At 35.7% G+C, this 25000-nt stretch overlaps 1 protein-coding gene across 3 annotated transcripts in view; it reads left to right on the forward strand.

Annotated features, from left to right (window-relative positions):
• LOC122247180 (uncharacterized) overlaps positions 1 to 24564 on the forward strand; it is a 35564-nt gene extending 11000 nt beyond the window's left edge. For 2 of the 3 annotated variants that reach the window (XM_043006196.2, XM_043006197.2), the window contains exons 5-14: positions 1312 to 4930; positions 5439 to 5619; positions 7399 to 7501; positions 8013 to 8135; positions 9829 to 10065; positions 10282 to 10395; positions 12360 to 12485; positions 17732 to 17869; positions 19892 to 20040; positions 21331 to 24564. In XM_043006196.2, coding sequence (XP_042862130.2) covers positions 1312 to 4930; positions 5439 to 5619; positions 7399 to 7501; positions 8013 to 8135; positions 9829 to 10065; positions 10282 to 10395; positions 12360 to 12485; positions 17732 to 17869; positions 19892 to 20040; positions 21331 to 22516 — 5976 coding nt within the window. In that variant the 3' untranslated portion in view covers positions 22517 to 24564. The remainder of the gene's footprint in view (positions 1 to 1311; positions 4931 to 5438; positions 5620 to 7398; positions 7502 to 8012; positions 8136 to 9828; positions 10066 to 10281; positions 10396 to 12359; positions 12486 to 17731; positions 17870 to 19891; positions 20041 to 21330) is intronic. The other variant, XM_043006198.2, reaches the window with a different exon arrangement.
• Positions 24565 to 25000: the final 436 nt, after the last annotated feature.

The following is a 25000-nucleotide window of genomic DNA, read 5'->3' on the forward strand; positions in this document are numbered from 1 at the left end:
AAAATGACTTGCAGATTTTGAGAAGGTAGAATTTCCTGTTTCAAATGTGATGAGTCATGTAGGAGATGGAAAACTTATTTTTTTGTGGTAAAAAACTCAGATTAAAGGGATACTTTCCTATTTATTCAACTTTATTTGAAGGAATGGAGGAGGAAGAGTGAAATAATTGAAGAAGAGAGTAAAGAATAGAAATACATCAAGAAAAGAAACAATTCATATTTAATTTATTTTTTTTTAAGTTGTGATCATACCTTAAGATATCCCATTAATTATACAATAAAATATAACCAAATCATGTAAAAAAAAAGGAGGGGGGGAATGGGAGAGAAAATTAGAAACCTATTTTTTTATACATCATTGTCTTACCTGAGCTTGAAAGGGGAAAGTGTAAGGTTACCAGGCAGTGTTTTGGCCTTTTGGATGCCTTACCGTTACATCATCTCACAAATGTCACATCCTCGAGTCTGTGATATTGTCTCCCCGGGTGTCTTTGTTAGGGGGGTTAATGACACTTCCTTTGAGACCTATATCGTATTCTCACCTTTTAATCTGGTTTCCTCTTAGTCTTATCTTCTATGATGGTTCTTATTATTATTGTCTTATATCATGGTTTCTCCTTATTCTCATCTTTTATTCTGATTTCATCTTATTTCTATTTTATTCTGGTTTTCTCCTGTTCTGTATTTTTTATGATTATCATTATCATTATCAGTATAATTATCAGAATCATTAACTTTAGTCTTTTTATTGTTGTTGTTGTTATTATTATTATTATTATTATTATTATTATTATTATTATTATTATTGATATCATCATCATTATTATTATTATTGATATTGTTATTATCATTGTTATTGTTATAATTATTATAATTAAAATTACTTTTATTATTATTATGGTTATTATTATTACTGTTATTGTTATCATTATTATAATAATAATTATTATTATTGTTATTTTATTTTTTATTATTATTATTATTGTTATTGAAATTGTTATTGTTATTATTAGTATTTATATTATTATCATTATTATTTTTATTTTTGCTATTATTTTTGTTATCATTATATTATTATCATTATTATTATCATCATCATTATCACTATTACTATCATCATCATTATCACTATTACTATCATTATCATTATTAATGTAATTATCATCATCATATCCATCATCATCATCATTTTTTGTTATTTACTTATTATTTTTTATTATCTGTTACTATACCTTCCTTTTATTTACATTTTAGCTTGTTAGATTTCTTCTCATTTGTTAGATAACAAATCAATTGCAATTTCTTTCAACAGGCTGCTGCGCAACAACCAACAAATGTTCCCCTTACAGTACCGCTAGGTGATGCATTGCCCACTCATGCCAGCCAGGAGCTGCAGCCTTCCAGTCCAGAGGCTAAGGCACCCAACAGCCAAGGATATGGTTCACACAACCTGGATTCCCACACCTATCGTTTACCAGAGTTTGAGCAGACTTCTGACAGGACGCACCTTCAATTGCCTTCTCATTGTGGATACCAAGACCACAGTTCTCTCCCGAGATATGACGAGTTTTCACTGAGATTTGACACATCTAAAGATGGGACAGTGGGTTATCAAGACACAAGCTCCAGATATAATAGTTCAATTCCCCATGCACTTCCTCAAGGGTCGCATGTTAGTAACAATCCAACATACACTAATGTGGGGATTCTTAGCTTGGAAAATGGCCCTAGAGCTGTTCCTCAGTCACTCTCAAATTCTTTTCTGCGAGAAAGAGATGGCGAAACCCATGTAAACATGAGTGATGACCACATGGCAGCTCACGATGCCAGTCATTACTTTAGGACACATGTAAAGGATTCCATAAGTCAGACTGATTATGCCTTTTCAGGACCTAATGTATATGAATCTTATGAGTCACCTAATGTTGCTGGACAATTTCAACCAGATGCACCACATCAGAGTAGTAGGATAACAACTTGTCAGAGTCAAGGAACCACAAGTCATCCTCTCACCAGAGAAACAAGATCACTGAGGAAAGATATTAATGATATTGTTCTGAGGAAGCAAGCACTGGATTCACGACTGCAGTCACTTATTGCTCACCGGGCAGTACAGAAGGAAATGGAATGGACACAGGCAGCAAAGTCAAAGGATAAGAAACAGATTGCAAGGAGCCACAGTTTAGAAGATGACAGTAGGAGGTTGAAGGGTAAGTTGAAGAAATATAGAAGTAGGAGCAAGAGCCAGGAAGATGAAGTAGATTCTCATAGCAGAATGTCATCCTCAGTCAAGGACTGTTACTTGAGTATGATCAGTGAAGATCAAGATGAGTTTCCAAGCTTACAGATGGGGAGCCTTGAGAATGATGAGAAAATATCAGAGCTTCGAAATGAAGAGGCAGATTTACCAGGCCTGGGTGACAGTGGATTAAGCAGTGAAATAAATTCTATTAATGCAACCATTCAAGAACTTGTGCGAGAAAATCAGCAGCTACATGAATTTCTGCAGGGAATGACTGTTGAGTCTATTGCAAAGGTAGACCAGGAAAAAATAGAGCTTGAAGCCAAGATCCAGTCACTTAATCAGGAAAATGAATCATTAAAAATTTTGATGAATGAGAACAGCCAAGAAGGAGAGACAGATGCAAGTGCAAAAAAGAAGCATGAAGGCAAGGCTGTTTCATTTCTTGTATCAGATGACAGTGTAGAGAAACTTCTTGAAAAACATGAGATGGAAAGTGCCCATTGCCAAGAACTAGTTAATAGATCTCCAGTGCCAGAATCAGTGCACATCCAAAATGATGTCATAGATATTTCTGGTCCCCTGCGGTTGGGACAAGAAGCAACAGTGGGTTCACAGGAGCATGCCCAAAGAATAGCAGTTCTTGAGGCACAGGTCAGAGACCTTACTAGTCAAAATCATAGCCTTATGCATGAGGTTAGAAAAGAAAAGAATGCAGATGCCAGTGATAAAGAATTACAAAGTGATTGTGAAGGAATGTCCTCTCCATTGTTAGATCCCAAGACTCAAAGTAGTGCAAACTTGAGTGTTACCAAGGAGATAGAGAAACTTCAGAGGAAAATCAACAGGCTCTTGAGAGAAAAAGAGGACCTAAACCATAAGCTCAACACAGAATCAACTGAGAGGGACTATGAGAATTCCAGACTGGAAGCAAGAATTAGGATTTTATCTGAGCAAAATAAAGTCTTAAGTGACAAATTGAATGAACAAAAGTCAACATCTCTTACAACAGACCATGTCAGCTACCATTCTGATCAGGTCAAGAGTCATGGTGACTCTAGCATTTCTGTTAGGATGAATCAAGATAAATTTGATGAAAAAAGTACAGATGACAGTAAATCTGCTATGAATACTGGTGTAGCTAGTTCAAGAGAAATAAGTTTTAAAAAAGATGTTGACTATGTTAACCTCACAGAGGATGACTATGAACCTAAGTCAAAGGTAGACTCAGAATCCTCTCTTTCCAGAGAAGTTTCTGAACACTCCAGGTCAAGAAGCACTGAATACAGCTCTTCTAGAGGGGAAACAAAGCACACAATCTCAAAAGGAAGCAATGCTTCAAGTAGTACTAAAAGGGATTCAGAGTACACAAGGTCAGAACCAGAATATAGTCATACAGAAGATCCAGAGTATTCTTCATCTACAAAAGATTCCAAGTATACCAGATCTGATGATGCTGAGCATGGTTCATCTTTTAGGCAGTTGGAGTATACTGGAAATAGTGCTTCGTGTGGAAGTCGCCAAAGTGCAGTAAGTGAGCAGTACATCAGTGACAGGGGGACCAAGAAGAGCACATTTGATGAAAATGATGAGGATAGTCAGGCTGATGATAATTCTAGTACAAATATTGAACACAGTCTCCATACTGAAAATATTGATCAATCAACATCCGTAAGACTCCCATGTAAATCAAGTAAAACCATTGGATATGAATCGCATGATAAAAAAAAAGACAAAAGTTCCCCAGAAGCATTACATGGTTATAACAGGAAAAGTAAAACTGATGAAGTAAAGCCATACACTATTGTGCAGCCAGTCAATGATCCCAGACTGACTTCACAACTTGAAGAGTTATTGAAACAAAATGAAATGCTGATATCCACTGTCAATGCCATGAAGGCCACAACTGTCATATCTGAATCTAGTTTGGGGTCGACAATAAAACAGATTATGGAAGAGCATGAAAAGCTCATGCAGAATATAGAGGAGAAAATAGGTGGTGCTAGAATTTCTGGTGAGCTGGATGCAGAATTAAGGGTGAACAAATTATTGCAAGAAAAACAAGAGTTAGCTCTTTCACTGGAAGAACAAAAACACAAAAATGAATCTCTTGTAAAGCAGAATGACCTACTTGAAAAGAAACTGCAGCATGGAAGAAAGAACAGCAATGAGTTCAATGAACATCACGAGAGTAGTGATAAGGATAAAGAAGTTATTTGTTATGTCAAAACACCACCCACTCTTCGCATAGCATCAGAGGAGAAGAATGCACCCTATGACATTGAGGTGGACTGTGAAATAATAGAAAGTTTCAAAGTATCTGAAGAAATTGTGAATGGAAGTGATGATCTTAAAAAGAGAGAAAAACATAGATTTCAACAGAATAAAAAAGACGATAACATTTTTAAGGCTAACCGTCAGACATTGGAGAGAAAAGATGCATTCAAAAGAACAGACCTGCAGAAGCAAGCAACAACAACATTGGATTCGCAGAGCAAGAGCAGCAGCAGACGAAACAGCTTAAGTCTACAGTCATTGAGTCGAAGAGGGTCCCAGGCCTCACCATCCAGGATGCTCAGAAGTGATGCACAAGAACATGAGGAGGAGCTGCAGGATGAACTGACTGAGGGAATGATTCCTATGACAACAAGAGAAGATGAGAAATGGGCTCAAGTGCTAGAGCAGTCAGGTAGATCATTATTGTATTGATTTTTGGTATCTCATTATTTGACCATGGAATGTATAACTATGAAATTTACTAGTCATTACCTATATCATTATTATTATTATTATTGATATTACTATTATTATTACTATTGTTACTGTTATTACTGTTCTTGCTGTTATTATTATTATGATTATGATGATGATTATTAGTAGCAGTAGAAGTAGTAATAGTAGTAGTAGTAGTAGTAGTAGTAATGATATAATAATAATTATTACTACTATTAGTATTACCACTACTATTACTATTACTATTACATTGACTATTTTATAGCTATTATTATTATTATTATTATTATTATTGTTATTATTATTATTATTATTATTATTATTATTATTATTATTATTATTGTTATATTTTTTGTTGTTGTTTGTGTGCAATACCTATAACATGATCATTTTAATGAATAATAAGCATTAGCTTTGGGTTGATATACGAGGTGAGTGTTACATAATTCCATAACTCATTACAGAGGAAGAAAAGCAATTTCTTCAAGATAGAATTAAGGCTCTCGTAAATGAGAATGACTGCTTAGCTTCACGGCTGGAGGAAGTGATGGGTGTGTCACGTAATTTGAGCGACCAGATGCATTCTGCGCGGGAGGAGCTCGTTAAGGTGTCAGCAGAGAAGGAGGATTTGCAGAAGAAAGTCAGGTCAGTCTGAAATAGATTTTAAAGATTGTTTGGGGCAAATTTCCAGAATCAAACAATGAGTTTTGTGGTTTGGTATGGGATACAACTCATCAAGACAGATTTTTTTTCATATGAGTAACTTTGATATAACCAGAAAAGATTGTATATTTTGTAAATTCCTTTAGATGAAAGGAAACAAGCAAGATGATTTGATATGATGCTATATATAACTATTACTTGCCTTGGATATTTCTTATTTGATATGTATTTGCTACTTCTTGTATCTCTAGCAGATAAGAACTATCCAAGAACTTGTGATGTCAAATTTGGCATAACTATTATGGCTGCTCGACCCATTAGCAGAGTCCCTAGGGCAGAAATAGTTATTAGATGTTAGTTTTATTTCATTGTAAATTGATATCACTACTACTAGCTTTCTCAAAAAACAGTAAATTTATGAGAAAAATAAATTTATACAAAATACAAGTTTGCAAATCCCTATTTTGCTAGACCAAGTAATGGTTGGTCTGCTAGAGAACCAATATGTAGGGGGTCAGGGCGAACGATTGATTAGTATTAGGCTATTAGACTAAGCCTACCACCTAGTCTGTTTCAAGCAGATTTGGGTTTAACCCATTAGCAGTGGATGGCATGATTTGTTGCAAAGACAGAGTCGGTCATAGACATGGATGGCACTGTGCCAGACAATGTAAACCAGCCATCCTGCTGCACAAATATTTATTTGAAACTGCGACCAATGGGTTAAGAGAGCCAATTTCATAATTTTAAAAACTGTAACCAAGTTAAAAATGTTTTGAAAGCAATTAACAAGGCATAACCTTCTGTGCTTTATTTTAATGTAATAAAGATGATGTTAGAAATGATAGCAGTGTTCTGCTAAAAGTGTTTTAAAATTTCATTAAACTTGAAAGGACTGATCACTGATCACTGATCACTGATCTTCTAAAATAATTGAGAGCAAATCTGACATTCCAAGAAACACAGTAATTCCTTTAAAATGGGATGTTAGCGAAACAGCCTTTTGCCAAATTTATTTATGTCCTCAGATCTTAGTGTCAGTTCTGCTGACACATTTCATTCCACGTTTCATGCCATTAATGCCAGACTGATCCCACCAAAACCAAATATAACAGCCTTTACTCCTTAACTCCTGGGTGACAAGATATCACGTCAAGTGGTGGTAGTGTCAGCCGCCGGGAACAAGATATTTCATTGTGGCTATCCTCCTGGCTGGCACGCCCGGTGATCGGGCGTATAGCATTGGCCGTGGCCAGTGTCAGTGTGAGTGAAAATCCCGAGGTGTTAGGTTTACACATTTGAAATATCCCAGTGTTTCGATCATTTCGAGCCAAAACAGCCCTGTCATTAATGGGTTAAGGAAAGAGGTAAGGAAGGGGGCATTAAACATGCTGTCTTTGAAGAAAATACATGTGCTTTGTTATGATATTGGTGATTGGTGGACTCATTTTGAAAGTGAGTGTCTGATTGGATGGCCAGGGAAATGGCATTTCTTTAAAGTTGCAATTAAAACTGTTTCTGAGATTGGGATGCAGTGGAAGTCGCAGCTGTTACAGTTGCAAATGGTGTGAGAGTGGATTTGTGATCTGGATTCTTGGATATTGCCCCTGGTTTATTCAAAGAGCTGTGTAGATTTACAATTATCAAAGTATAAAGCTTAGCAGATAATGGTAGCTAATTGAAAGGGAAAGAAGGAGAAAAAGTAAAGTTTTGTGTCAAGTTGTAGTACAAATTAATCCTCAAGACATACTTGTCCTACAGATCACTTGAGGAAGGGAAGGAGGATAGTTCGCTAAGTTTATCAGAGTCTCTCGGAAGCTCAAGACTCACACAGCGCCTCAAGGAGCGGATAAGGAGCCTACAGGTGTGCAGGAAATATTGTTTTAAGAAAAAAAAAAAAAAAAAAAAAAAAAAAAATCTTTTGTAACAAATATCCATTTAGAAAACTAGCACTATAGAATCTGCACCAACAGAGACAATAGTATATCAGAAACATTTGCGTATTAAAAATTGACCATTACTTCAATATTGGTAAAACAACAGTAAACACACAATACTTAAAATTAAATTAAAGTTGCCGTAAATAATTTTAGATACTGTTGTCTGAATTGGTGTGAGCTCTCTAGAATGCCAGTTTACTTCAGAAAAAATATTATATTAAACATGATACTGAAAAGAATATTTTATTTTCTTCTATATGGACTAGTTATATAAAAATTGTATTTCAAATTAAAGTCACAGATGCAAGGACAGATGTTCATATTGATATTTGTGGTATAGACTTGCCAATGTAAGAAATACAATATGGTCAGTGTAGATTCCTTTATGATGTTTTAGTAATGATTGCTCCATTTAAGGAATATAATGCTTAATAGGGAGAAGTTGAAGGAGCATGGCAAGAGGTTCATCAGCGCACAATAGAGCGAGACAAGATATGTGCAGAGAGAGAGAGCATTGAGTATACTGCAAGCATTAATCTTAATAGTGCTAAGAAGGAGGTAAGTGGAATGTCCATGTTATATAAAAATTATTTGAAATTCTATAATCACTTGTTTAACTCATTGTGGATGGGGATAGATTTGCTCACCCAGTCTCTAGGATGGGTTTAATTTCAGAGCGAGACAGCTTCATGCAACACATCTTGACTTTTCCCACTTTTATTTCAGTTACCTATTGTAAAATTAGAGCTATTTATGTGTTTGTAATCTTTTCTGTTTTACTGTATTTAGAAACTTACATTTGTCACATTCAGGCTATATCAATGGAGCAGTTGAATAAAATTGTAGTATGGGGTCCATATCAGTTCATTATTTTCATTATACTCAGTGTGATAGAAGTATTGCTGTTTTATGGGAGGACTAAAAGCAAATTCATTTTTTCATAATTGTGCACTGTCATGAACGAATATGAAACATATAACTATCCACAATGAAGATAACATGAAAAGGTAGGGAAGAGGAAGGAAATCTGTGCTTATGACTGTGAGTGTCACAGCAAAAGGCATCCCTACTGGCACAGGGGCACATTGTAGACACTAAGCACAGTTTGAGTCACCATCCTCTTCTTATTCTGCCTGCACATCTTTCATTGGCGATACTTTACTGCAAATGGTTGGCAACTTGCTGTGTGCCATTGCTCTATAACCCATTCGCGTCGGTTGACATCATCCTATCACATGGTTGGAAAATACTGCTGGACTTGGGCAACGTCCTAAGATGTCATGCATTTTTTTGGCAAGTTCTGGGTGGGCCAATTGTAACGTGCTGACGCGTCAGCAATAGAGCGCTAGATTGTTTTTAGATATAATTATTTTTCATAATTTCCTATGTGATATTTTTGCTTCTGATCGGTTGAATAAAAAAGATCTGAGTCGAAAAACTATTGTTAAATCAAATGTGATTGGCCAAAAAATGAAAAAATAAGAAATTATTAATGTAATACTATTTCTAATTTTTCAATTACCCGTTATATCACATCACATCATGTCATGAAGTACATGTACATACTTGTATGTACATGTAAGATTATTTATATTGTTCTTCTTTTCATTTTGGAACAAAAATGACAAGTATAAAACATATTTTTTGATACCCCACTAAAAGAATGCTTCCACTTTCCATTGGTATTATTACATATAGAAGTGAAGAATACAGGCAAAGTTCAATAAAATCACACTAGAAAAATATTGAACATGGCAATATTTTTACATGCCTTTACGTTTTAGATGCAAATATGCAAACCATAAGGATAGGGTGGGTGAAAAACACTCTGTGAGGTTCAGCGCGGCCCAGCACAGTGGGGAATCACCCCGGAGTGAAGGGAAAATACAACCCGTCGTGAATGGGATAAAGATAGTGCCTGCTAGACTGTGGATGGGTGCCATTCAAGGCTCTCTCTTCTACTGGTGCTAAAAGAAATTGGTGCCATCTTGGTTCTGGATGTTAGGTGAAACATCTTGCTTAATATTACGGCAATTATAGTAGTTATGCCTGCAATTGTCATCATCGCTCACTCATTACTCATAGCACAATAAAATAACACAGGGATCCAAAATCCTTTAACATCATGTACATCATGACACCCGTCGTCAGACCAAAGCTCCAGTATTATGTATGTTATGACAACTGTACACAATGGGTTAAATTACATGGCATCAAGTGTGTCCTGTCATAATTACTATCTGACTTTTAGGTCGAGTCATTAAGGAGCCAGATTGCCATGCACCAGCAAGATTTTGAGAGAAGAGCTGTTGAGTTGACAAACACAAAGAATGAGTTGGAGAAAAAGTCATCAGAGCAGAGAATTCTTCTTGATGATTTTGAAGTGCAGAAGAAGAAACTGCGTGAACTTGAGAAGAAACTGGAAGCTGTCGAGAGTGCCTATGAAGAATGCCAGGAAAAGTTGCAACTAGAAATAAGGGAAAGAAAGGTATAGGACTTCAGGTTATATCTCATGCATGATGAATAGAAACATAAGTAACATAAAGTTTGTTCTTTGTTCACTTGCAATGCTGTGCCTTATTGGTGACATTGCAGAACCATATGATAATTATATTTTGTTGCAGTTTTTTCTTTTGCACCAAAAAGGATTCAAATATATTGCATCACCTTATTGCAGCTATTGATAATAATTAATGCATTTCAGAGCACAGAAGAGCAGCTAGAAGAGACTCTTCAGCGTTTGTCTGCAGGGTTGGAAAGTGAGAGAACCAGATCAAAGGGAGAAAGATACTGGCAGGAAGCTGTGTCTAGGCTGAAGGTGTGGCCTGTAGCTGTTTTTAAGAGTTTAAAGTATGAATAGGAAATTGAGAAATATAGACTTTCTTCCAATAGTCTATATCTGATCTGTTGTGTATGAGTGTTTAACATTTATTTAAAATATTTTGATATATTTTTTCTGTGACTGCTCAGCCAAACTAAGTAAATTATGGTAGAAGTATTGGACTTAATTAGCATATAAGATAACATGACATGTCATCTCTGACAAAGAGTAACAAAAAATTATAGTATTCTAGTAAATAACATGTGAATGCATTCCGTGGTTTGCTTGCAAACATTTGATATTGTACCATTTAAAGTTTTTTTTTTCGGAACAGATGTATTTGATCAATTTAAATTTTTTAGTGTTAACCCATTCACGCCGGGGCCGTTCCGGCTTTGCGTGGTCGCAATACCGGGGTTCTCGAACGCATAAGCCTAATGCCTTGAGATTCTCGGGCGCACAAGCCGCGAGCCTGGGTTGCCCGCTTGCTCTACCCGAGCGCACGGCTTCCCCTCATAGCTCGTCCAGAGCGTCTGACGCGAAAACCACAATACGTGCTATCACGTCAACCGGCTCCAATGGGTTAACATCTCAGTACTGTGATATGTCTATAGATGTGTGTACTACAGGTACTGGGCTTTTATTATCTTGTTCACTCCCCCCACTTCCCACCTCAACTCTATCTATGCTAACCTGCCCCTGTTGCTAACTATATGAGAACTCCTTAACCCATTCGCGCTGGATGACATAATGACACGTTTCGTGGTTTTTGCGTCTGACGCCATTGATGAAATATCTGGGCAAGGCCGGCAGTCCAGGCTCGCGGCTTGTACGCCTGAGAGTCTCGAGGCGTTAGGCTTATGCGTTCGAAAACCCCGGCATTACGACCATACAAAGCCAGAATCGCCCTGGCTTGAGTGGGTTAAACACTTTCACCTTGTTCAACCATGCCTGAAAACATCAAAACATCCACAGTTGTGCCCCAGTGTCATTTCACTACCTGTCTTTAGATGTGCCCTGACCATAGGAAAGGGATACATTGCATAAAGTCTGGCATTTAATGGTTAAAGAGTAGCAGAAAAAAATGTAAAGGAAAATGTTGGATATTATTTGAAGACAATTGAGTAATCTATAAGAAAAATACTACTACTTGATTATCATTTTGCGTGATATTAACCTACTTTAGATTTATAAGATGATTTCTTATTGGTAAATGTTCAATTGCACTGTCATTATGAATGTTAATTGTAGGGTAGACCAGGCCATAAACAAGACAGATGGAGTTTTCCCTCACAAATTTCATTGAACTGTGTATTAAGAAAATGAAAAGGAAGTCTATATGTAGAATATTGTAGGATAAACAAACCAAGCAACGTGTTTTATAAAATTACAAATTGCAGTTACCCAATGGTGCTAGAATGCATTGATATATGCCACGGTAAGTTGGGCCATCTTACTATGCCATGTATACCTGCTTCAAACGTCAGATTGTTTCTGCTGGTGTTTTTATTTATACTGATTTATTTTAATGCATATGTTGTTATTGTATTATAATCATAATTATGATTATCATTATTATTATCATTGTGATAAGTGAATATTAACAAAATTAGTAGGTTAGTGTTCATGCTTGTTTCTTGTTTCCCATTCTTAGCCTAATACTAATGTCATTAGCACAGTTTAGTAATTTTTTTTTTTTAATTGAGATTTAATGTTGTATTGCTATGTCCTTGAGTGGCTAACATGACCAGATTTGTTTATAAATGTTTAGAAAATGTACAAACCTAAATTTTCCTCATATATATCAACATTATAAAAAAAAGAAAGACCATGTTTTTGCATGTGGTTGAAGATGAGGAAACTATCACAATTTTTTTGTGGCCAGTAAACCAGCCACCTTAGAAACATACTGTGTTGTCATTGGGTTAAACTACTTCAAAAGAACTTGTTCACTTATCCAGGGTCAGTTGCACCAGGAACAGCTCCGGTCACGTCTCCTGGAAGCTGCTGACCATGAGAACTCGGCACGCATCGTGGTTTTGCAACGCAGCGTACGTGAAACTATTGAAGCCCATGAGATTCTGCAGGTTAGATTTGTGTTGTTATTTTTTTTGTTCTTTATTAGCAAGCATGGATTTTGCAAATTTGTTGATTGGTAACCAGACTAGGTGGGTGTTATTTTACTAATCCTCATTTGCTCTTCATTTAAAGATCACATAGCTTGCTTATTCTGCTTTGCACTTTTTCACAAAACAAGCATGGATTTGAAATCTATTTCCAAAGGTAAAGTACTTAGAATAAAACTAAAATGATTACATAGACGGCAATTGTGATGCCATAGTTCTTTTTGCAGAAATAGCATTTCCAAACTAGATATGGGAATTTAGGCATTATCTTTTGCTTGTGAAGGATTCATGCCAAACAAATTGTAAACAAAAAATAAAGAGAAAAACAGGAAAACACATTAACCCAATGATGACGGTGTGTCACACCCATGTGACATGGCTAAATGCCCGATGACAGGGCGACACACCAGTGTGATGTTCCCGATGCAATATTGCATAGGCCCGGCGTAGGGGGTTGCCACTTCTCGCCGGGCCTGTCGGGATTGGATTAATATTCCCATTTGTGAGTTTTCCTTATTTTTACTTTGGCATTTTGTTTACAATTACTGATTTTGCTGAGTGATATAAGTACACTCATTCAGTTTGTGATAAAATTCCATAAAGGTAAAAACAAATATCAGACGAGAGAAGCAATTTAGTAAATCAATATATGCCCTTATATTCTTTGGTCCCTAACTATTCCCTAACTAACATTTCTCATATTCTTTTTTGAATGAAAATGAAACTTCCATCATGTCTAAAAGAGTTTCTTTTTACCTTCCCTTTGAATAAGTAATTTCATCATATATGTTAGGGACTAAGATATGCAATCATATTTGAACCTCATTGATTGCAAAATAAGAAAACAAACAAGGATATGTCTGTTTAATTCTTTTGGAAGCCAGGAAAATAAACACTTGATATCACACTATTTATTTTATCTTTAAATCAATACAAGTGATACTTAAAGTTTCTGTGGTGAGCATTTTTATAGCGTAGGATCATTTTCATATTACATTTTATCAAGTTGAAATTATAAGCTATTTATTCCTTCATTTATGATTACCTATTATACCAAATGCTAATTAGTATCACTTTGTGAACCCATTGGCGCCGGTTGACTTGCTATCATGTTCAGCGGATTTTGGGTTAGATATTTAGTCAAGGCTGGCGCGCTGGGTTGATCGGGTTTGGCCGAGAATCCCGAGGTGTTAGGCTTATGCGTTCAAATTTCCCGGCATTTTGACCATTTAGAGCTGAAATAGCCCCGTCGTGAATGGGTTAATATATATTATAAGTAGACTCATAGTTTATACCATAAGTTTATAAAATGATAGATAACACACAGTTTAACCCATTGTGTATGGGTGTCATGATATACATGACACAGGAGCTCTGGACTGACAATGAGCGTATGATGTACATGACGTTCAAGGGTTTTGGATCACTGTGTTATTTCATTGTGCTATGAGTAATGAGTGAGTGATGATTAATTGCAATTGCATTGCCGTGATATTAGCCCATTGCGGATGGGGGATATGTTTGCTTGCCCAATCTCCAGGATGGATTTTATTTCAAAGCAAGGGAGTTTCTTACAGCATACCTTGACTTTTCCCACTCTCTTTCAGTCACTCATTGTAAAACTAGAGCCATTTTTGTGTTTTTATTTTTGTTTGTTTTATTGTAATGAGAGACTTATGTGTGTCATATCACAGGCTCTATCAATGCTGCAGTTGACTAAAAGTGTAGTATAAGGTCCATATCAGCTCATTATTTTCTTTATACTCAGTGTGATAGAAGTATTGCTGTTTTATGGAAGGACAAAAAGCAACTTTGTTTTTTTTTTTGTATTTGTGTACTCTCCTGAACAAATACCAAATATATAGTCATCCACAATGAATACAACATGAAGAGGTAGGGAAAAGAAAGGAAACTTGTGCTTATAACTGAGAGTGCCACAATAAAAGGCATCCCTACTGGCACAGGGGCACATTTTAGACACTGGACACGGTTTGAGCCACCTTTCTTCATCGGCGATACTTTATAGCAAGAGGTCGGTAACTTTGTGCCATCAAGCACCACTTTCTTCTAGCACCAGCAGGAGAGAGAGCCTTGAATGGCATCTATACACGGTCTCTAGTAAGCACTATCTTTATAGACCGATGGCACATACCAAGTTGCTGAACTCTTGCTCTAAAGAACTGCTGATGAAGGATGTGCAGGCAGAACAGGAAGAGGATGGTGACTCAAACCATCTCCAATGTCTGCAATGTGCCCCTGTGCCAGTAGGGATGCCTTTTACTGTGGCACTCACAGTCATAATCACAAGTTTTCTTTCTCTTTCCTACGTCTCCATCTTATCTTCACTGTGGATGGTTATATGTTTCCTACTCATTTATGACTACATAAATACAAAAAAATAAAGTTGTTTTTTGTCCTGCCATAAAACAGCAATACTTCTATCTCACCGAGTATAAAGAAAATGAAGAGCCGATATGGACCCTAAACTACAATATTATTCAACTGCAGTATTGATAGAGCCTGTGATATGACAGATACAAGTCTCTAAATAATGTTAAACACACAAAAATTGATATACAAAAATAGCTCTAGCTTTACAATGAGTGACTGAAAGAGAAGTGGAAAAGGCAAGGTATGGTGTGTGAAGCTACCTCACTCTGAAATAAAACCCATCCTAGAAACTGGGCAAGCAAATCTATCCTCTGTCTGCAATAGGTATCATGTCTAGCCAGGCAGAACATATAGGAATGGTTAAGAGTATGTTTTATTGCTTGCTTTAATTTATTTTTCTTAATAGATGGATGGACAACTTGGTTTATGTTATTTGCAGTGCAGCTTTTCATTGAATCAGTGATTAGTTTTAAATCATGGACTCCTTCACTCACAGTTAGTGCATGTTTCCACAAAAGACATATTGGTAGATATGGTTGATTTTGGTATTGAAAATCAGGACAAGTAGTTTTATAGTTGGCATTTCTGCAAATCATAATGATTTAATAGTAAATGTTAGCTTGAGTATGCCTCTCAGATTGCTTTTCATGATGAAGAAAAAAATGCTCTTAATATGCTTTTTTTGCTTTGATTTAAGAGATACAGTGTTTTGAAAGAAAAGGATTGTGTATGAAAAGGAGCCTAGATTCTTCATATTTTTTTTATATTTTCCTTCCTTGTCTCTCTTTTTTTTCTTTATATCAAGTAACCATTTCCTAGAACTTCACAAATCTCAATCACTTATGCAGCAGACAACAAGAATGGAGGTACATACCCAATGCATTGTTTCATATTTCCCACAATATTGAATGGGAAGTTGAGAGAACATTCTCAGATGATATAGTTTGATTATACATGTAAAGAAAGTCGTAACCGCATTTTTTGACAGCTGTCCTAAATTCATTAAGCAGTGTATAAAAGCAATGATGATGATTACATTATTGTTTCATTTAATTTTTGCACATGACTTTGTGTATTTTGTGGTAGCGCAATTAGGTGATTGCATTAAGGTGCAAGCATTGTATTTTGTACTAAAAGGATTTTTGAGTTGTAGGTCTCCAAAGCAGATATCCATAGTAGGATGGGCTAGTTTACTCCTCCAGAATGGGCAGGGGGTTAAACTGGGTCAGATCACTCTTGCAAAATACAGGCTATTTATTCCTTCATTTGTATAACTAGGGCATCATGCCAAATGCTAATTAGAATCACTTTGCTAATATATCATATAGATTCATACTATGAATTCATAAAATGATAGAAAATGCCTAGCCCAGGCCAAACATATCAAGATGTGGCCTGTCTCAGAAGGGTTAAAAGAGGTCTTTCCAATTCAGTAGATGTAAGTAAATGATGATAGAGCTAGGTTTTGTTCAGGAAATTGTTAAATAGCTTCACCCATTGCAGACGGTTGTCATGATGTACATGACACAGGAGCTTTGGCCTGATGACAGACATCATGACTAAGGTGACATTCAGAGATTTTGGATCACTGTGTTATTTTATTGTGCTATGAGTAAGCGATGTTGACAATTGCAGTCATGATTATTGTAATTGCCATAATAATAGGCAAAATGGGTTTCACCTAACATCCAAAACTTAGATGGTGCCAGTTTCTTCTAGCACCAGCAGAAGAGAGAGCCTTGAATGGCAGCCATCCACATTCTCTAGCAAACACTATCCTTATAGATCAATGGCACACAGAAGAAGTCCCTCTTGCTCTAAAGTACCATCAATGAAGAATGTGCAGGCAGAACAAGTATCTACAATGTGCCCCTGTGCCAGTCAGGATGCCTTTTATTGTGGCACTCACAGTCATAAGCACAGGTTTCCTTCCTCTTCCCTACCTCTTCATGTTATCTTCTTTTTGGTTGGTTATATGTTTCATATTCACTCATCACAGTACACTAATACAAAAAAATAAAGTTGCTTATTGTCCTCCCAAAAAGCAGCAATACTTCTATCACCCTGAGTATAAAGAAAATAAGTCAACTGCAGCATTGATAGAACCTGTGCTATAGCACATATGAATCTCTCAATACAATAGAACACACAAAATTACAACACAAAAATGGCTCTAGTTGTACAATGAGTTACTGCAAGAGAGTGGGAAAAGTCAAGGTATGTTGTGTGAAGCTACCTCACTCTGAAATAAAACCCATCCTAGAGACTGGGCAAGCTAATCTGTTCCCCATCTGCAATGGGTTAATCTCTATATTGTCTGAATGACAATAATTGTCATTAATTTCTTGACATTTTTTATACTACAATGTTTATGATCATAACGGAAAGATTACTGCATTTGGTGGATGAGAATTTGGGAAATTCCAGGGTCTGTTTAGGAGAATGATAAGAAGCATAATTGCAAATTCTCAAGGGGGATTTTGTCAAGTGAGAAATGGCTTCTTTTTATGATCTCTTTCCTGGTTACTGGTATTAGTTTGAAAGGAGAGAAGGCATCATTTTGCTCTTGACATAGTCTTTATATATAGATATATGTTAATTGATTTGTGTTGACTTTTCTCTTAGCAAGGACTAGCCATACAAAAGTTTTTAAATTGCATTTTTAACTCTAATATGGATTCTAAGACAGTCCATGTTATATATTATTATATTTTTTGTGCAATTGTAAATAAAGCTAAAAGGTAAGAATTAAAAGTCAGACCTCACTCTAAGTGTACAGTCAGCAATAGTGTACTCACTCTAGACTCTCAACTTAGGCCAAATACAAGCAGCTTCGTACTGCCTATCGTGCCAAAAAGACGGACAAGACTCACCACAGACAACTCTCTGAGCAGTATTCACAGCAGGTTAAGGAGCTTGGTAAAACTTCAGCTGCTTTAGAAGACAATTATAAGGTAAGTCATGGCTTTTTTTGTTATTCTTTTTTTTATTTAATTTTTTGTCTTCTTTTTGATTTAAAAAAAATATTCTCCTTCCTCTTCCTATTTTCTGTTCTTTTTCTTTTCTCCTTTTTTTAAATCTTCTTTTTCTTCTCCTCCTCCTCTGTCTTCTATTTTGTCATCTTTTCTTCTTCTTCTTCTTCTTCTTCTTTTCCTTCTCCTCCTTCTTTTTCTTCTCCTCCTTCTTTTTCTTCTCCTCCTTCTTTTTCTTCTCCTCCTTCTCCTCTTCTTCGTCTTCGTCTTCTTCTTCTTCTTCTTCTTCTTCTTCTTCTTCTTCTTCCTCCTCCTTCTCTTCCTACCTTCTCCTTTTCCTACTTCTCTTCCTCCCTCCACCTCTTCCTCCTTCTCCTCCTCATTCTCTTCCTCTACCTCATGCTCCTCTCCCTCTCCTGCTCTTTCCTCATGAATAGGATAACTTTATTATACACATTTTTGCTTTGCAGCTGAACAGAATACTAAATCTTTTTAAAACTCCTTTGTAGTGGGTCTCTGTGTAAGGTTGATAGTTAATTTGTCTTATTGTGCCATTTTCTTTTGTGTAACCACATGACTCAAGCTGGTTGAGGATGCTAATTAGCCCTAAAACAATGGGCACTGCAGTTGAGGGAGAAGGACTAAGTATAGATGGCAGTTTTGAGTGGCATCTCGGAGGGCAGAGTGTGCAAGTGAATGAGCGTGCAGTTGAGTGGGTGGAGGCTGGTGGCAGTGCTGTTTTAGGCCACAGCATGCCAGCTGTGGCTTAAGAGGTGGTTGAGGGTATTAGGTATGCCTGCATTATTGTCCACATATAGCTGTATTTCACATGTGATACTTGTTATACAATATTTAAATATTTTTTTGGTTGAAATGTGATGGTTATCAATCCACACTGGGTCACCTAATGTGGAAGGGTTAAATATTTCATTGAAATACTGTTGCATTGTATTTGAGAATTGCAGAAACTGTTGACACCATAGTGAGAGATTTATACATCAGTAAGTTTAATACTACTTTTCCCTCAAAACATATGTGGAATATGGAAGAGTTATGTGGAATATATTTACTTTCTGTAAGTAAATCCCATTTGTGTTTTTGCCACATTTTTGTGTTTTTAGATTTATTCTTTACATTGATGTTCTCATATTGGTTGTTTCCCTAATTTGAAAATCATTAGAGAAAATAGATAGGAATAATAGTGCTGATGAATTTCAAACTAGGTAAGGATTATCTCAGAATTTAGCCAAATACTTCACTGTACACTTTAAGGTGGAGGTGATAATCATTTGTTTACAGGGTTGTTATGCCATTGCTAATACTTGTTACCTTGCCATATATTCCCCCTCTTCCCACATATGCTGTAAGGTTGAGTGATGAGAATATTGCCATGTCTTCACTCTTATGCTATTTTAATATCAGTTAATCAATTATATCATCCATGTTTCTATCTGCATAAGCATTAATTTTTTCAGCATTCTTAATACAGAAATACTATAGTAACGAGAGAAAATAAGCTTGTAAAAGCTGAGAAAAACGTGACAATTGAGATTCACATCCTTAAAATCGAATGTCATTGCTGATATATACAGTGCACTTTAGTTACTCACCTTTGTCTTTGGTATTTCCAAACATTACACTCCAGTACTGATGTTGTACACAAAAAGTAAGTACACACTGAAAGAATTTACTTATTGGCTGTTTGATTTTTAAAATAGAATCCCATGGGATAGTGTTCCATATGAAATTAATTGACTGTTAATTTAAGTTCTTTTGAGGTATTTGCAGTGGTGCATAAAACATGAAAGTTTAGTAAAGAAAACAAATACCATCCTTTTGTCCCATATAAAAGACTTACATCATCTCTCCTGAATGGGTCTACTACAGACATGATTTAGTACCATACGGCAGCACTTCCAAAATTACTGGGTACTTTATGTATTTCAAGGTGATTGTTAAGCAGTCTTATCACCTCTTTCCTCATTTTCCTCCTCCTCCTGAAAGATGATGCTGTCGACGCTTGGTGAGAGCATAGGTGTCACAGTAGAGATTCTGACATCCCACGTCTTCCTCTCCCCGTGTGTCGTTCATCCGAGCCCAGACATACGACTGGATCTGGAGACTTGGTTTGAAGCTCAACAAGGGAGACTCAGGTACCTTGATTGTGTTGTTATTTGTTTATAGGTATGTGTGTGCACATGTTTGCTAACTCATGCTAGTAGTGTTCATGTGCATTTAGTTATTGCATCAGTTTTAGGTGTAGTTATTGCATCAGTTTTAGGTGTAGTTATTGCATCAGTTTTAGGTGTAGTTATTGCATCAGTTTTAGGTGTATGTGCATATGTGAGTGATATCGATGCACTTTTGATGTACATATATGGAATGTGATACATTCCCTTTAACTCATTCACGCCGGTTGATGTCCTATCACATTGTCAGAAAATATCCCCGGACCTGGGTGACGTCGTGAGATGTCACGTCGAGCTTCGAGCGAGACAGTTGTAACGTGCTGAAACGTCAGCAGTAGATCACTAGATTGTTCTTAGATATAATAATTTTTCATAATTACTTAGACTCTGTTACTTTAGTTTAGGTGTTTGAATGTTATACATTATGATATAACGTTAAAAAAAATAATGTCACCGAAAACTACGTGACATTGATGACATCTTGGTAATTTCTGCTTTTTGATTGGTTGAATAAGAAGATCTTAGTCGAAAAACTATTGTAAAATCAAATGTGATTGGTCAAGAAATAAATTTAAGTAAAAAATTACTAATGTAATACTACCTCTAATTTGTCGATTACTCGTGATATCATGAGGTACATGTACATACTTATATGTACTTGTATGATTATTTGTATTGTTCTTTATTCTTTGTTAAAAAAATATAAAACATGTTTTTTGATTGCTTCCACTTTCCATTGGTATTTTCTCACAAAAGTAAAGAATACATGCAAAGTTCATTAAAATATCACCAGAAAAGCATTGCTGTACCATGTTTTTTTACTAAAATAGCTCTTCTGAACATGGCAATATTTTTACGTGCCTTTACATTGTAGACGCATTCATGAAAACCATAAGAATAGGGTGGGTGAAAAATGCTCTGACAGGTTCAATGTGGGCCGCGCAGTAGGTAAACACCATGGCATGAAGCGTTGAATGCTTGTTATCTTCCCCACGTCAGCGGGAGTAATTGAAAATATGTCCCGTCGTGAATGGGTTAAATGATCATGTGAGTGTGTGTGTAAATTGTCCACTTAATGATAATATGGTATGGTCATTTTGTCATATTTATTACCAAATTATCCCTTTGGAGGTATTGCAAATGTTGTTCATTTACTTCATTTAATGTCTCTTGTTAAATTCTGATATTAAGGCAACTTTGTGCTACTATAGTTTAAATTGGATTGCACAATTATGATATATATACACTTTTCAGATGGTTACAGACACAGCTTAGGAAACTTTGCTTACATAATTGGAAAATGGCTGATCTCCCAAAGACTTCCAACTTCAGCATTGGACAAAGACTAAAACCTATTCCAGGTTCTAGCATGTCAGAAACATCTGGTGAGTCAGATATTCATGTGAAAAATGATGGCAGCTCAGAAAGTAAATCTGATTCAAGTTCTGGATACAAGACTAAAAAATCTCTAAAGAAAAACTTGTATGATCTGTCCATTTTGGATGAAACCAAATCCAACAGTAGTTCACCTGTTCAGAAGAAAATTGGTGCTTTGTCAGCAGTTTCTGCCTCAGGTGCTTCATCAGATTTTACTGATACAGACAGGAGAATGGCCAAGCAGGGTTCCCAAGAGGAAAATGCACAGGACTCTGGCAATACATTTGTATCATTTTCATTAGTACACTCCAAACCTGCATACAGTCCACCCATGAAGCCAATAACTAGTAGTTCCATGAGCCTCAGTGAAGTTGGCCGCATCCTCACTGATCAGCAAAGGCAGCTCACCAGAGCAAAGTTTCAGCAGTACAAAACCCTAGTCTCCAGCCTCCAGAGAGATCTGGAATTCCCGTTTACTTCCTCTCCTAGTATTCCATCCTCCATGATCACTACACCGGAGAGAATCAAGGAGATTTCTTGCTCCACCCTTGGTGATGAAGAGCACTCAGAGGACCTGGAAATGACTCTCTCTGACTCACAGGTTTCATCCTCAAGAACCCTCTGTTCCTTGTCCCAAAATGGAGAGTCTGGATCGTCAAAGCATGCATCACTGAACTCTAAGGAATCATCATCTGTGCTGGAGGAGATTTCACAGACATCAGGTAGTACGTCAAAGAGTCAGCATTCCTGGAACAACACTTGCTTAGAAAGGAATCCCTCTATATCACCATCCTTACATCCAGAGCTCCTTCAAGAAGATATGGAAAGCTTTGGCATGGAAAGAGATATAAATCACTTGAGTGCCAGAGGCAGTGCCATTGCCAGTGCCAGTCCCAGTGACAGCAATAGCTTACCTGGTATAAGGGATGCAACAAAGGAAAATAAAACTGTAGGTGTGGATGTGGATAAAGATCATGACAGTATGGAGGAATTAGATGAAGAGGAGGATATCATCAGGATCTTTGTGGAAAGCGAGGTTGTTGATAATGATGATTTAGATTGATCAGTATGTCCTCTTTGAAAACATTATTACAGAAATGTTCGATGCCAACTCTGATTAGTAATGACAAGAAGAGCATCTGTGATCTGTTGTGGACAGATGTCATCAAGTATTTCAGTTTATCAGATATTATTTTCGGTGATCTTTTTATGATATATAATTTTATGGTATATTTATTTGTATTTAGAGTTTATTTTATTTATTAAAAGATGGCAGTATTGCAATATTCTGCAAGCACTTGAGTATTATAAGCATTTATTTCTTGAAACCATTGTTTCTGATTAAGATGATTATAGTTGATGTAGATTAGATGATTATATATAACTTGTGCACAGCATTTATATTTATTTGATTAATTTAATCAGTCTTACATGTACTGCCAGCATAACATGTAACAAACAAAATGTATTTTAAATGTCTACATGTTTCTTGACAATCATGTTCTGTGCGTTATTATCATTTGCTGAAATGGAGTAAGTAACATTATGTATGTCAATTTTTCTTAGCGGAGGAAGTTTTTTAAAATTTAAGTTATTAATAAATTTCATTTGACTACTTATCAGCAATCATAAATGATCTGAGAGGTACCTGAAAGAAAGGGAATCCGTCCATTTTAGTGATGCTAGTTTGTAAACTAGTTTGACATGCCTCTCAAATAAAATTGTAGTTTGTATGTACTACATGTAATGAAAAGCTATTGCATTCCATAATAACTATGCAATTTTAATATGTTTGTATGTAATAGTCTTGAAAAATCCTGCTCATTTGCGAGCAAAATTCCACTTTATGTGAAAAACAGTATTTGATATAAAATTGCTTTGCCAAAAATTAGTCATTGTGCATAGATTTAGATGGTAGTGTCGGTTTATAATCAGCAAATTATGGGCATTTAGTCTTTTATTTAGTAAGACAATTTTATAATGTAAGGCTTCCATTACTTTGTGGCATTATAGGTAATGAATTACTCCGTCCAAAAATTATTTACCAGGGTAACTATGTACAACATTTTTGTAATAGTGATGTTAAAACAGTGTGTTCTTGAGCTTCCCATGCAAGAAGTTTAGTGTGCAACTTTAGAGCTTTATTATGTAGTGTTTAGGTTTGTTTGTATCATTAATCCTTATGCTATACGCAAGTAAGTTACGATACCCCCAGTGTGGTATATCACTTTGCATGATTTATGAATGCAAGAGATGAAGGAGAGTGATGAAAAATTAAATACAGTGTAACTAAAAAAAAATGGGTAGCTGTTATACTTTGTCCAGAAAGACATCTAAAGTACAAATATTTTCATGAGCATAGTACTCCTAGGAGTACTGAATGCACAAAACAACAATGTTTATATTTGTACAGCAGCTTACTCATCTTCTCAAAGATTATTGGTATTATATATATGTGAATCTAGTCTACAAAATTAATTAATACCATATGTGTTATTATCACCTTTGGGAGTGTTGGAACTTGTACCATTGTTACCTTCCTAGGTCAACATGTAGTGTTTTCAGTAGAATAGAGTTTGAAGGTCCTTGCATTTAATTAAAAAAAGGGCATTATATGAATGTTCTAAGCAATTACAAAGTGCCATTGTCAGGGTTTTATGTTGGATAATTACAGTATAATTACAGAGATCAGTTGCACAGGGTAAAGAGAACACATTTACATAATTTGCCCATTTGCTTCTAAGCAGTTGATGAATTCATAGAATGGTGAAAGTATAGAAAAGTAAATGGTGAGTCAAAAACTATTGCTATGAAAAAATAGCCATTTTTCTCATATATATCATTCCATATTTTTTTGCTTGTATTTTTTTCTCATTGTTAAAATTAATTTGTGTGTTAATAAACTTTTCTGAAACATACAGTTAATCTCAAAAGTACAATTCAAACTGAGAAACTCTTTAAAAAATGTTTTGGTTTCACAGAGTTTTTGAGAAGAATCTTTTGGCCTTCCATGAAAAAGGACTTTCTGAATTTCTGATGTGCTGTTTTTATCTACTGCCAGCCAGTGTGTGTCAGTTTCTAGTCCATGAAATAAATATTAAGAATGCATTAGAATCTGGTTATTTTACTACCTTCAATAGAAAAAAATGAAGTTATTGTTGTCTGAAATTAGAGATAAGTGTTTAATAAGAAAAATGATGCAAGAATACTAACTATTTAATGAAATCAGGAATTTTACATAATTATTCCAAATTTGAAAATAAAATGATATTGCTGGTAAAACTGTATAAATGTCTAATAATGCTCAAAATGATTTTTTGTGCAAAAAATAAAAATCTGTATGGATAACATCATATAATTAAACAATACAGTCTTCCATAGAAGAAAAAAAGGAAATGATGCACATAAATTACAAAGAAATCATACAAATTCTCTGCTTATTAACTATTAAATAGAAAACCTGATTTTAATTATAAATCATTGAGGCCTTTATGGCCCCTTTTGATGAAATTTAAAACTGGAAGTAAGGAGAACAGAAGTGGACCAG

Source organism: Penaeus japonicus, unplaced genomic scaffold (genome assembly GCF_977035675.1).
Source record: "Penaeus japonicus unplaced genomic scaffold, GWHDUDI00000001_assembly GWHDUDI00000007, whole genome shotgun sequence".
Lineage (NCBI taxonomy): Eukaryota > Metazoa > Arthropoda > Malacostraca > Decapoda > Penaeidae > Penaeus > Penaeus japonicus.